At 41.7% G+C, this 13,132-nt stretch overlaps 1 protein-coding gene across 2 annotated transcripts in view; it reads left to right on the forward strand.

Annotated features, from left to right (window-relative positions):
• The window catches only part of rbms3 (RNA binding motif, single stranded interacting protein), a 141,248-nt gene that overhangs the window by 105,714 nt on the left and 22,402 nt on the right, over positions 1–13,132 (forward strand). For both annotated transcript variants that reach the window (XM_053493561.1, XM_053493562.1), the window contains exons 7-8: positions 10,033–10,139; positions 12,766–12,809. In XM_053493561.1, coding sequence (XP_053349536.1) covers positions 10,033–10,139; positions 12,766–12,809 — 151 coding nt within the window. The remainder of the gene's footprint in view (positions 1–10,032; positions 10,140–12,765; positions 12,810–13,132) is intronic.

Here is a 13,132-nt window from a genome sequence, read left to right on the forward strand (position 1 = left end):
CCCCCCTCTTCAGGTGTATGTTAGTTTTCCAAGCTCTAGCTTACACTGCCTCTTTTAACAGGCCACAGTGGAGTCATCAGGCCTGCACATATACTTCCCATAATTACTCCTGCACTCAGGCAGCGTGCTGATGCTGTGGGAGATAATGATTACCACAGTGTGATGTTGTTACCCCTCCCCTTCCTTTCTTCATCCTCGAAAAAATATACAAACACACACCTCTGGGTATTGTCCAGGGAGGTCCGAGTACCTCTCGATTCTGCTGACGATTCTCATCCAGCGCATGGACTCACATCTTAAATAAAGTGTCTCTCTCACACACACACACACACACACACACACACACACACACAGTAATTTCTTTATTGTATAATACCCTCCCTTTAAAAAAGTGTTGATGACTGATTGAAATATTGAATATTATAGCTAAAATAAAAAAAATTAAATAAAAAATAATAACACTATAAATGCAAAATGACTATTTTAAATGCATTATGGTTGAGTCCTAAAGTAAGTAATGTTATGTCATAGTTGAAAAATAATTAAACATACACATGGAACACACTCAGTGAAAGACTCATTGACAACACCATTCGTGATTTCTGCCTTTAATTTAGTTGTTTCAAAGGCTTAATCATACTGTGTCGCTTTTACATCGAAAGCATGGTAAACAACAAAGCTTTTTCAAACCACACAATTGTTCTTGTTCTTTTCCCACTTCTTTTCCTTCTTCTTTTTCTTTTCTTTTTTTGTTTAAACTGTGTTTATTTTGAAATTCCCCACCAAAGGTGTTTTATCGAAAAAGTAATCCTCCTCCTCCTATATTTGTGGCTTCTTAAACGCTCCTGATAACATGATGTTGACGTGACTACTAAAACAAAGCAGACTTAAATATATTACCCCACATACTGTAGGAAATATATATATTAAGGGGCATTTTACCCTTCATAAAAACTTGACATGACTTTTCTTTGTGAATGCACAGTCCGGGCAAGAAAGAGAGCAGCACCAGCCTGTGTGTTCCGGCTGTTGTTCTATGTTCTTTTTAATAAATAAATATATATAATACAGCTTTTTTTTAAACATTTGTAAACATCAAATAAGCGGGGATCAAGCTACAGTATCAAGGTACATAGTTTCATTTGCTTGAAGAAAAGGGCAGGCTGCGGGGAAAAATCACATGCCCTTGGGCTCCACCTTCCTTTCATAATCTACGAGTGGTTTTATTCAGTCGGAATTACTATTTGAAGTGTTTCTGCTCTGGGATCATATGGCCCGAGACAGAGCACGCTGGTTTCTCGTGTAATCGAAGGCACTAATGAACACTGGACTCTGACCGACATCTGATGTTTAGACAGTGTGTTTAAGGCACACACTTCACAGAGTGGAAGGATAAAGGAGGGGGCTGTTACAGAGATGTGCTAATGAAGCAGTTTACTTTCTCTGGCCTTATTGCCTAGTGTAATGGGCCATGGTGCTCTCCCTTCTCACCCTCCCCATCCAAATTTCTCTTTCCCTTTTGAGAAACTGAGAAAACACCTGCACCCAATAAAGCAGTAACTGGCTGCATGTGCATGTTTGCATGCCATTTCCTTCTGCTCTCATTTTAAGAATTTCTAAAATGTTCGTTCACACTTTAAACTAATCCAAGCTGTGCATGGAAAGGAGGGATCATAACATGTGGTGTGAATGGCCTTGTTTTAAGCATGATCCCACAGTGTTTTATAGTGGCTGAGTTAGTGTGAGTTCATTTATCTCCCAGGAAGGTGGAAGAAAATGTTGATTATCACATCTATCTATAAAGGGTTTGAGTAGATTCTCAGGCTGAGAGTCCGTGTCCTCCATCTGCTTTAGGATGTCAACTAAATCTTATTCTCACAGAATTCCCACACATACAGTACACCCATACCCTTAATCATAGGACACATGCCCGCTCCTTCCGTCATGCCAGAGCACGTGATTAAAGCTTTTTTTAAAAATGTATTTCCTTCCCATCTTTACGTTCTTCCTGTGCCAATTCCTATCAACCTGCTTTCTCTCTCCTATAATACAACATCTACCATATGAGACACATGAAACCAGCCTCCGCATCTTGTCTGCTGTTCATGCTGCTTTACAGAGCAGCATAACACATTCAAGTGTCCATGATTTGCTAGAGTTGCTGTGATTGACAGGAGAGAGAAAGAGTACGCCGTACCACCCACTCGGAGAGCATGGCCAATTTGGCTCCCTTGGCTCACAAGAGTTTGCCAAATGCTTTTCCATTGCACCCCTCAGGAGCCAAGACTTTTCCATTTTTAGGAAGGTTAATCAATCAAACTCTCGTGAATATTTAAATTTCTGCACATTTTGCATACCCTCTAAATTCAGCACAACGTGTAAATCCGCTTTTCGAATGACATTACCTGTCATCTGAAACATGTAGTTTAAACAGGAGCAACATTACCATAACAACAAGGAGCTTACGAGCTAATGGTAGGTCAGGATGTTTGCTGAATTTAGTTTTTACCCAAATGAGAAGGAGAAATTGTGTTGCACATGATTTTACTGTGGTATTACTTTTAAATCTGATAATATGTTAAATGTTGTTTCCTCTCTGGATTGTTTTTGCAGGTTTGATGGACATAGTGAAAAAAGTCTGATTCAGGGATTGACGTAGTGACTCGTTTTCTGACTTCAGTAAAAGGTTTCCAGATTAGCCTCTATTGATTTAATTAATTGGAAATTATGTGTTTACAATGAAGGCTTTGAATCAGTTTTAGCCTTTAGTGAGATTGTTAGTTATTATTGAATAATAACTATTCATGTAGCTATTCAAGAACAAAACAATGATAACTTGTGTTCACAAATGCGGTGTTAATTATTAAGATTTCAGCACATTTTGAAAATGTCATTGTTCATGTTTAATAAGTGTTTGATCAGGGAAAAAGTGTAGACTGCAATGATCTATGAAGTGCACGTCTTATTTCTATATAATTGATTGATTAAGGTAGGCTGCCGCTGAGTGAATGCCACACTGGATTTGCTATTAGTAGAGATATGCGAAAATTACCTTACAAGCCACAGTGAATTTGAAATCAAATGAAATTAATCTTCCAAAAATTACATTCGCAGACTGTACGTCCCATGCGTTTATGTGCGTTCTGTGTGCGTATGCTACTGTAAAAGTATTTTCTAAACTGCTTGCCTGTTTTATTTTATTTCTGCTGTGCTTCCCCTCGGTGGTTAAGTGATTGATTTAGCTGCGCTGCGACATACATGGGCGAGCCGAGATTATCACGTTTATAGCAGATAGAATTCTAATACGGCGGAGAGAGTGGGAGTAAAATGATCCTTCAGTGAAAACGATCGGATCTCGAGTGCTCTAATAGCTGTGTGCGCGTCTGACCTGGGAGGAGATAGCAGCCAACAACAGAGGGATTTAGGCTTCGAGAGGAAGCCCATTAAGACATCCTAATGTGCTTTTCTTTATGAAGCTTTAATTGAAGCTGGTAGATGAGTCATGCATGTCTAAATCAGACTGATTTGATTTTGCACACAAACACAAGCACGCATGGGCGCACGCGCATCTCCATCCGCGACGACCTGCCAAATTAACAGAACTTTGCTTTTTACTGTCCTCTTTATTCTTGGTATGAGAATTAAACAGGACAGCTCATTCTTTAACGACTTGTGTTTTTCCTGCATCTGGCAGACAGTAATGTATTTCCTCGTAGGGCAACGCAAACGCAGAGCTCTAATGGAGCACGAGTCTGACTCGGCAAGGAAATAGTGTATTTTTTAGAAAAGGACACAAACAATGCACTACACCCCCCCGCCACCCCCACGCCGTCCCCGCAGTCTGTCTCTTTCTTTCTCCCTGTGTGAAGGACAAGTGCTACATGTGATGCTTGTATGGTTCCTGGGATCACAGTGCAGCTCTGAGCATTTCAATGGCTGGCTCTATAAGCGAGCTACAGTACAGAGCCGATCTCCCTGCAGTCCAGAGCCTGAAACAACAGGCGCACAAACAATGGCAAGGCCATTAAAAGGCAGGAAGTGGGCAGGCTAAGATGATTATGCAGACTTTGTATTCTGCCCACTATCTTTCTTACTCTCTGTATCTCTAGCTTGTCTGCCATCTCTCATCTCCCCTCTCTCTCTCTCTCTCTCTCTCTCTCTCTCTCAATGTCAGCAGATATCAAACAGTCCACTGGTATTTACCTGCTTTGGCCCAAAATAAACAAATCCAGGCTCTGGATGAATCGCTTTCTCTTTCTCATTCCCAATTCAGGGTTCTGAGCTCTTTTTAAATTTAGGATTCATTCTTTTTGCACTTCAAGTTTTTGTCCTTTATACATTTTTCTGATTTACACCCGACAGTTGATCTTTTTACTGGCATTATTATGGAGTAAAAACACATCACCTACAGTATATGGAAATAAGCACCATGTCCTTCATAAAGCAAACATGTGCTTGTCATGGCAGCATAGGGAAGGTGTTGGGCTTCTGCACCCATCAACCATCATGTGTGTGTTAATTATGTCGCACCTGAATCTTGATTTAGTATTATGTAGCCAGGTTTTCCATTTTTCACTCTTCTGTTACATTTGCGTAATTCGCCATGTTTATCCAAGAATGGATCTGCATGTTCTACTACCTCTGTCTCTTGCAATCCCGTATTTGGAAAATTATTTGCATATGTCTAGCATATGCCTTGCATTCTTGAAATGTCAAAGTGGTGTTTTGGTTAGAAAGGGGATGAAAAAAATTTATTTTAAAAGAAATCTGTTTTAGTAGAACAGTACTGTAGTTTAAAATTCAAGATGTGTAAAAGAAAAACAAAGCACATCAGTGAACCAAATAAAACACATACGAACTATCTTGCCTTGCGTATAGACATATTCATCCCAGACGCCTGCATTCGGTTTTACTAATGACTGTCCTTTCCTGGATCATTTAGATATACAGTATCTGCTTTTGTACCTGCCACAGTAGAGGCACTTTGCACTCCAATCAGAGAAGAATCTCTCTCTCTTTCTCTCTCTCTCTCTTTCTCTCTCTCACCCCTCACCACCCGCCCCCAGCTTGTGCAGTCTTCTGCAGCGTTGGCACTTGAACAGAGGCATGCAGCGGCTGCTATTAGAGCGTGGGCGGTGTGGAGACACCCGCGTCGTCAGGGTCACACACTCCTCCCACCCACATCTCGGCACGCACATGCCGAGAACGAGAGCACACAGAACACACTGTGCCAGGACAAACACCACACTGCCTGTTGGTAAACACAACCATTTTTTTTCCACACTCTGAATGTGATGACTGCAACTAACTTCAGCCCAGCTGAAAAGGTTAGCTGAATGTTTTCTGAATGTTGCAAGGTTAAAAAAAAAACAAAAAAAAACGAACAGCCATTCAGGCATATACTGTATCCTGAGTACTTTCTTTATCCCGGGCGGGGTTGAGATGAATCCAGGGATTATTCCAGCAACATTGGAATCATGATGGGAATAGTACACCCTGGATTCACTGCCAGTTACGTATTTAGAAAACATGATGTAATGCTAGTAAATGTTCAAACAACACCATTGCAACATTGTATGTATTAGCTCCATGAACATTAACATCAGTGATTTAATACTAGATTTTTGCATACTAGAACACAGGATGAGCAAACTGTTATTACTGCAAAGGTTTTTAGAATATGGACAGAAATGTGTTTTCCAGTTTTTAGCATTTCTTTCATAAGTTTTTTAATAAGTCTGTTAAGTGGGTGTCCACTTCTGCTATCACAGATTGTTTCCGCACATAATAATTAACTCATAGCCTCTATATTAAAGCTGGAAATTATTAGTATTACATCCTAACCTTATTCAGCCACAAATTGGGTAGGTCTCAAAGGGAGATCCCATTTGGATTATCTGGTGGTTAGCAGGCTCGTCCCGTCACCTCCAGCCTGCCCACAGTTGCTTTTGGCCTAAAAAGAAGAGTAAGAGGATGGATAAATGATGACAGACATGCCCTCTTTCTCCCCTGCAAGAATGTGTGCCGCCCACAGAGAGACCTGCAGGTCTATGGGAGCGCAGCAGGAGCTGGCAAGCTGGACGCCGGCCTTTCGATTAGAAACACATGTCCATCTTCTCGTTTGACCTGCGCTCCATCTCCTCTCACTCACTCCTCTGCCTGTGTCTTCCCCTCTCTCCATTAGAATATCAGTTGTTCCATGACCCAGAGTTAATAAACAGCTTGGTTAGACCTGTCAGTTTGGGTAAATGTTTTCAGAACACTAAACAACAGACACGTGCCCACACAAACTAAAGCACATGTACACCAGCCTACACACAGACAAGCCACAGAGTTCCTGAACATCACGTTTTCTTTGCGTTGCCCTCTCGCTTGTAGGTCGGCTCTCAACAGGAAAAAATCTCTTGAGCTGTTTAGGGAAATGCGATTCAGTTTGGTCACGCCAATTCACCATGCATGCCTGTTTGTGTTTCTGTAGTGGTGGGGAACAAATGGGTTTACAACTACAGTCTCTTTGAACTCTTATCGATAGAGTCAAATAGGGTAGGAAAGATTTGGTGCTTGTAAAATGAGAATCACAAAAGCACAAATGCTTTTTTTAATGTGCATTTGCATTTGTGCATTATATTTCTGTGTTTGCATGAAATATAAACCCACATTAAAAAAACATGAACAAATAAATCAGAAAGTGAAACTATGTCAGTAAAGAAATGCATTTAAATCCACAGATATGTGGAAATGTACAACAGAATAAAGCATTATGAATAAAACTGTAATTTAAATGTTGTGTATTCTCACAGCTCTAGAGTTTCTGGTTAATTTTTAAGCTTTGTTGGCTTGTAGAGTCTATCTTATAGGATTTAACTGGGTTCATCTCAAACATGCCAGTACATGGATTAGCTATACTAAATTGCCTGTAGATAGAAATGCGTCTCTCTGGTGCCCCGTTATGAGCTGGTGTCCCATTTTGGGAGTGTCCCTGATTAATGCCACATATTCTAAGTCAGGTCATGCCAAGTGGTAGGTTCCCTACACATGATAAAGCAGTTAATGAAGTTAAATAAATACAGTTGTAGTAATAATAGCTAGTTGTGAGAATCGGTAACCATTCCATAATCACTCATCAGTTTGCATAAACCGATCAATGCTTGATTAACAATGTTCAAGTTCAAGTCTGTCAATCAAAATAAATTAAAATTAAGGTGCATGTACTGTAAGAACAATAACATAAGTCTGGGCCTTTATAAGTGTTTCTGCTCTGCACATTAACTGTGAACACAATTACTATGTGCTGCACATAATTAGACAATAATTAGGTAATTAGATTCCACACCCTTGTTCTGTCCAAAAATGCATTCAAAAGTTCAGCTCTGACTAAGATGACGCTTCTGCAGTCCAATCTAGTTAGTGTCTTTTAAAGTTACAGGTATTTGGTATAAATTTAGCTCTTTTCGTTCCCAGATGGCCATATGGCTATTTGGCTAGTTCCGGTTAGCCATTTTGTGAGCATAAGCGATTATCGGTGTTAAACACATGAGTTCTCCTCAGACGTTATACGCCTTTTCCCTATGCAGCTGTTGCCTGGGGGTGCAGACAACAAAACGCAACATGGTGTGTTTTACAATTTTCAAAAATAATATGGATTGCTTGAAATGCTCAGAAAATGAACGCATAAATATATATACATTGTAATAACATTTTTTCATGCTCTTGGAATTCCACCATAATACTACGTTCTATATATATTATGGGGATCGTGTTATGGTTTAGTTCATTAAGTATGATAGTGGAGGCAGACTGCAAAAACAGTGAGATTTATTAAAGTCTATGCCAGTGAAACACAGCCATCCTCCCCGCCATCATTACACCTCCTCACCCACCAACTGGGTGCATTCCTGCTTGCCAGCATCCCTCTGCGTGTGTGTCTGTTTTTTGTTTCTTTTGTTTGTGCGTGCGTGCATGTGTGTGTGTGTGTGTGTGTGTGTGTAAAGTTTCCCTGGGTGATATCCAGAGCCTGTTAGTGAGTCCAATATCAAAGATCAAAAGTGCAGATTTAAAACGCATGACTGAGAATCAGCAGTTAAGGTTCAGGGCATCTTGACTAACAAAATAAATGCAGGGAAAGTCAGGCAGAGGGTGCTCATAAAATAGCCTCGGTTATTTCTCTGGGCTCCGAAAACACAGCGAAACCCCCTGAGTTATTTGGCCTCTAGACTTTATGACACTGGTGGTTGTTATTTCAGAGTTAGCCCTTTTCCCACAGTGCTCAGAAAGGACCTTAAAGCAAATCTTTGACTTTTTTACTCCATCAGCGGAATCTCTCTCTCTCTCTCTCTCTCTCTCTCTGTCTCATTATCCCATTGTTTGCACTTGGCTACAAGAGAGAGGGGGAGAGTTGCTTGTGCTAACATTTTGTGCATGCTGTAAATGCTGTGATCTGCTCTGCCTCTCCGGCTGTCTTGCTTCCAACAACAGAAGTGCTTGTGCGCAGGCCTTATCAGCGCAGGGCCGTGCGAGTCCGTATGTAAATGTGTGTCTGGGTAATATGAATGTGATGACAGGGCTGCAGGTGTAGACCCACACACTCCAGGCAGGTGAACGAGAGAGGTTGTCTTGCTCTCACCACACACAGTAGTATGTGATTAGAAGACTCTTATCTGACAGCCCTGACCAAAATCACCCACGTCCACAATTCTCTTCTTGTCTCTTCTCTACATGAATAATCATGTTACTTTCATTACATCTTATTAATAAACCAATTTTGAAAATTCTCATGAAAAATGCATTAACAGGTCTGAATGTAGTGCGTGGAACCTCTAGGTGTTTCTCTGTGCTATGTTCCTGTTGCTGCATACATGTGTAAGCCTGCTTTTTTATTGCATATTTGCATATCATCAAAAATAAAACAGGATGAATGCCCCAATGGAGAGATATTAGTTTTGTTGAACAATCCAGCTCTGGATCGTTTCAGTGTCTCTCCGAGGCGTTGAATATGGGCGAACATTCTCTCTGCCAGGCTGAGGTGCTTGCAGAGGTGAGTGTAACGTCGTTTAGCCTCAAGGCTGGATTAGTCACTGAAGTTGACTGCACAAAGACCGCATAAAGGCTCTCCTGCATCTATCAGCACTCTTTGCCAGATCATATCTTACTGAAAGTTTTGCTTGCTCAAAATGAGTTTTTCTGGTTGCTGGGGAAACGAAATCAGTTTAACAAAGGCTCATAGGACTTTGTTGGAAAAAAAAAGAGCACCGAGGCACTTAAAGTGTTCCTGGAACACATATTAGTGTCTTTTACAGCCTACACTGTTGGTTAAATGTGTGTGAAATGAGGACACAAAAACAGAGAAAAGGAAAACAAATGTGTGCTAGAGTTGACCTTCTCTGGAATACAACTGTTTTGAATGCATGGCAAATTTAGAGATGCAAACTGGTCATCCTTGACTTAAAAGGTCTTGCCCCAAGATATGCACCCGCACGAGCACCGAAATCAAACAACGTTTCCATTTTGAAGATATCACTGTTGGCCGTCAGACCCTGAGACTATTATAATGTTTAAGTTATTTACAATCACGATTACGGTGCTTATTTTTTCAACACTATCGAGCTCAGGGCTTTGAAGGTGTGCCAGCTAGCTTGTTTTGATGTTGGAGGTTCGGAGGGAACACATGCCAAGAGTGAAGTCTGAGCATCTCAGCAGAGAGAAGGGGGGGGGGGGAGCAGTGGCTGGAATGAATACGGGAAAAAGAGAAAAGAAACACGATGGGAATCAAACTTCAAAAGGGGGCTTGCTTTTCCATCCCTGCTCAGTGGGCTCTTTGGGGTTGTGTGGATACCCGAGGTGTAACATTTCCTTTTTGTTCAAACCCCTAACGGTCATCACTGCTGAGGTCGTCACCTCTCCATCAGCCTACTAACCATGACCTTTAGCAACCCTGCTCAGTCTGTCTCACTCTACACACTAGCTGACTGATGTTTTTTTTTTTTCATTTTTTCTCCTCTCTCTCACTCTCTCTCCCTCTTTTTCTTTCTTCAGCCCCGACAGAGCCGCTGCTGTGTAAATTTGCAGATGGGGGTCAGAAGAAGCGACAGAGCCAGAGCAAGTATCCCCAGAACGGCAGACCATGGCCTCGGGAAGGAGATGTGAGTTTGACTCTCCTCATCCTTATACTTCCTGTGACCTTTAATCTATCTTTTCTGTTCTGGTCAACATGACCACTTTTAGATTTTTATTTAAAGTGAAACAATATTAGGCAGCATCGTGGCGTAGTGGCTACCACTGTGGCCTCTCGTCTCCAGGGTCGTGGGTTTGACTCCTTCCTCGAGTCTGTGTGTGTGTGTGGAGTTTGCATTATCTCCCCATGCTTGGTGGGTTCATGCATTTCCAAATTGCCTGTAGTGTGTGTGTGCGTGTGTGCCTTGTGCCGATTTAGCACCCTGTCCAGGGTGTACACCGCCTCATGCGCAGAGCCCACTGGCCTAGGCTCCACGCCTCCAGAGACCCTAAAATAGAATAAGTGGTACTGTATAGCGACTTGAGTGATGAGTGAGGGAACCAATATTACATTTTTAACATAATGAAATTTGGCTGACTCAAATAATCATTAAAATGTTAACATTTCAGGTCATCATTCAACTCAGTTTAAACTCTGATTTAAAATAAAATCAAAGGAAACTTGGTCATGTAAACATGTGTGCACATTTCAATAATCAATCGTATCTTATAAGGTGAAAATTATCTAGGCCATATTTAACCGCTATAGAACTTGTGGTATCACTGAAGCACACTTCAGTCCCCCCATTGCACACATCTGCATTTTGCTCCTGCTGTGCATTCGTGGTTAGACCAGCATTTTCCAGGACGTTGGCTGAGCCAACATGGACCTCATGAATAGCTATGTGATTTTTTCCTGTCGGGATACACAAAGGAGGAGGTGTACAGGACACAGCCTTGCACACTGGAGGACGTGGATTCAGGAGGTCCTCAGCAATATTACAAATGACTTCCTTTAGAAGACAAGTGCATTCCGTCCCCGGCTGTTTAAGGAAACTGGTTGACGCCACCGGTGTCTGTGTTGAAATTTAAAGACTTGATTTCATTTTGCTATGTAATAAAGTACACATGCAATTAGTTTCAATTAATTTGGATTAATTGTGGACTTTTTACACAATTTTTTACTGCCTAGTTACTTTTCACCCAGCCTGTATATGAATTATGTTTTAAGAAAAAGTATACAACATCATACAACAGTGAAAACATCGGCCCTTACCTAAACCCTAACCCTAATCCTAACCGCTATGATTACGGTCATGGGAAAAAAGATCAAAGGGTCAAAAGTTCATAAGTGTTTAACCATTAACTATGCTGATCCTCTTTCATTTGCAAGGTATTTTGTGTATTTAAAAAAAAATGCCATATATACCAAATAAGCGAATGTACAGTACATATTAATTGTATTTAAGTTCTGCAATTTGATTCGGTCATATGAGACCAAAAATATTTTGACAAATATAATATTTTTTCTTATTTAAACTCCTGTGTTAAACCCTGTGCACACACCTGCCATATGAGGACCAGCAAGCATGTGAAAGGATTTTGTTTTTATAATTTAATACCTGCTGCTAATCACTAATGTAAAGATAAGATACTCTTTGTTTCATATTTTAAAAGAGACTGTACAAGTGCATAACTAGGGTATGAAAACATGGCTTTAGTCAGTGGGATATTCTTGTGAAAAAAAGAGAATGAGGGTTAACCCCTGGACACAAACACCAAAAGGCATCGGTTTGACAAGGCAAGAAGAGCTGTGAGACAAAAGAGCCTGTGTAGAAAGCAGCAGCCGAATCAGTGAGATGAGAGCCGCCCGCTGCTAAGCATGCCCTCTGATTCTGCTTGGGGGTAGAGAAGAGGATGAGGGAGAGGAGAGAGGGAGAGGAGAGAGGGATGATAGGAGAGCAGAGGAGGGGGTGCCGCTTTGACTGACAGGCACATCTGGCCCTGTTTAATCTCCCTACCTCCCTTTCAGTCTTTTAATCTTTCCTCATCTTTTTTTCTGAACTGTGAAGAGAGGCGACACAGCAGCAGAGCGGGAAGCGCTGGCATTTTCTAGGCAGCCCAGCCATTGGTATGATGGCTTAGGGAAATATGCCAGATGCCAGGCTAGCTCACAACCACTGTGAGCTCGATTACCCGAACCTGGCATTGGGAAGGAGTTTGCCTAGACCGACTCAGACAGGTGTCTGTGTTTGTACAGGAGCTCTATACTCTAACACCCCAGGGGTCCTCGAAGAGCAAAGAGGACTTAGAGTACAGTGCACACATGGGTTGTTTCAGCAAAGCTCCTTCTACTCCCTGTATTTTCTCCCCTGCTGAGAACTTGGCACCCTGCACATTGCAGTATATGAGACTTATTTATCTGTGTCCCCTTCAATATAGGGTGAGCAGTGCCACCCTCTGCTCTCATTCACTTAACCGACCTGGCAATGTCAACATGAGCAATGTCTCTTGCAGACTTGTAAATACCAAATAACTTTGTGCCATATCAAAGCGCAGCAGAGCTGGCTCTTTCTGGCCGACTCTGGAAGGTAATAGATTCACCGTTACAAGGCCTGGCCCAAGTCATAAAGAGCATCGGGCCAGACAGCTCAGCTCCTCAGCCGACATGACTCAGCACAATTTACAGCTTCTGTCTCATTTCTGTGTTGTTCCCTGTGTTAGTATGAACACGAACTCTCTTTTACTGTTTGTCATCCTTCTTTCTCCTTTCAGAGTGGCATGGCGTTACCCTATGACCCTGCCGCAATGCAGAATGGGTAAGTTTATTTTTAGTTTTTTTGTTTTGTTTTGTTTTTTCTTCCAGACACACTTGGTTTATTAGTTTCCTCCTCAGCTGGCATGACAGCGTTGTAGAAAGGATGCAAAAGTTTGAGATATGATGACTAATTCTCAAGCGTAACCCATTCCCAAACACGCGCACGCAAGCACACATACACAGAGAAGCTGTCCTGCCCCATCTGCGTTTGTGCCGTTGTTGCACTGCAGGGTGTAAGTGTTTCGTCAGGTACGGGCTGCAGGGCTGGATGTGACTGCTTGTGTAAGGGAAATACGAGCTTTGTCTTTCCGCCAGCTCTTCCGG

Source organism: Clarias gariepinus, chromosome 4 (assembly GCF_024256425.1).
Source record: "Clarias gariepinus isolate MV-2021 ecotype Netherlands chromosome 4, CGAR_prim_01v2, whole genome shotgun sequence".
Taxonomy (NCBI): domain Eukaryota; kingdom Metazoa; phylum Chordata; class Actinopteri; order Siluriformes; family Clariidae; genus Clarias; species Clarias gariepinus.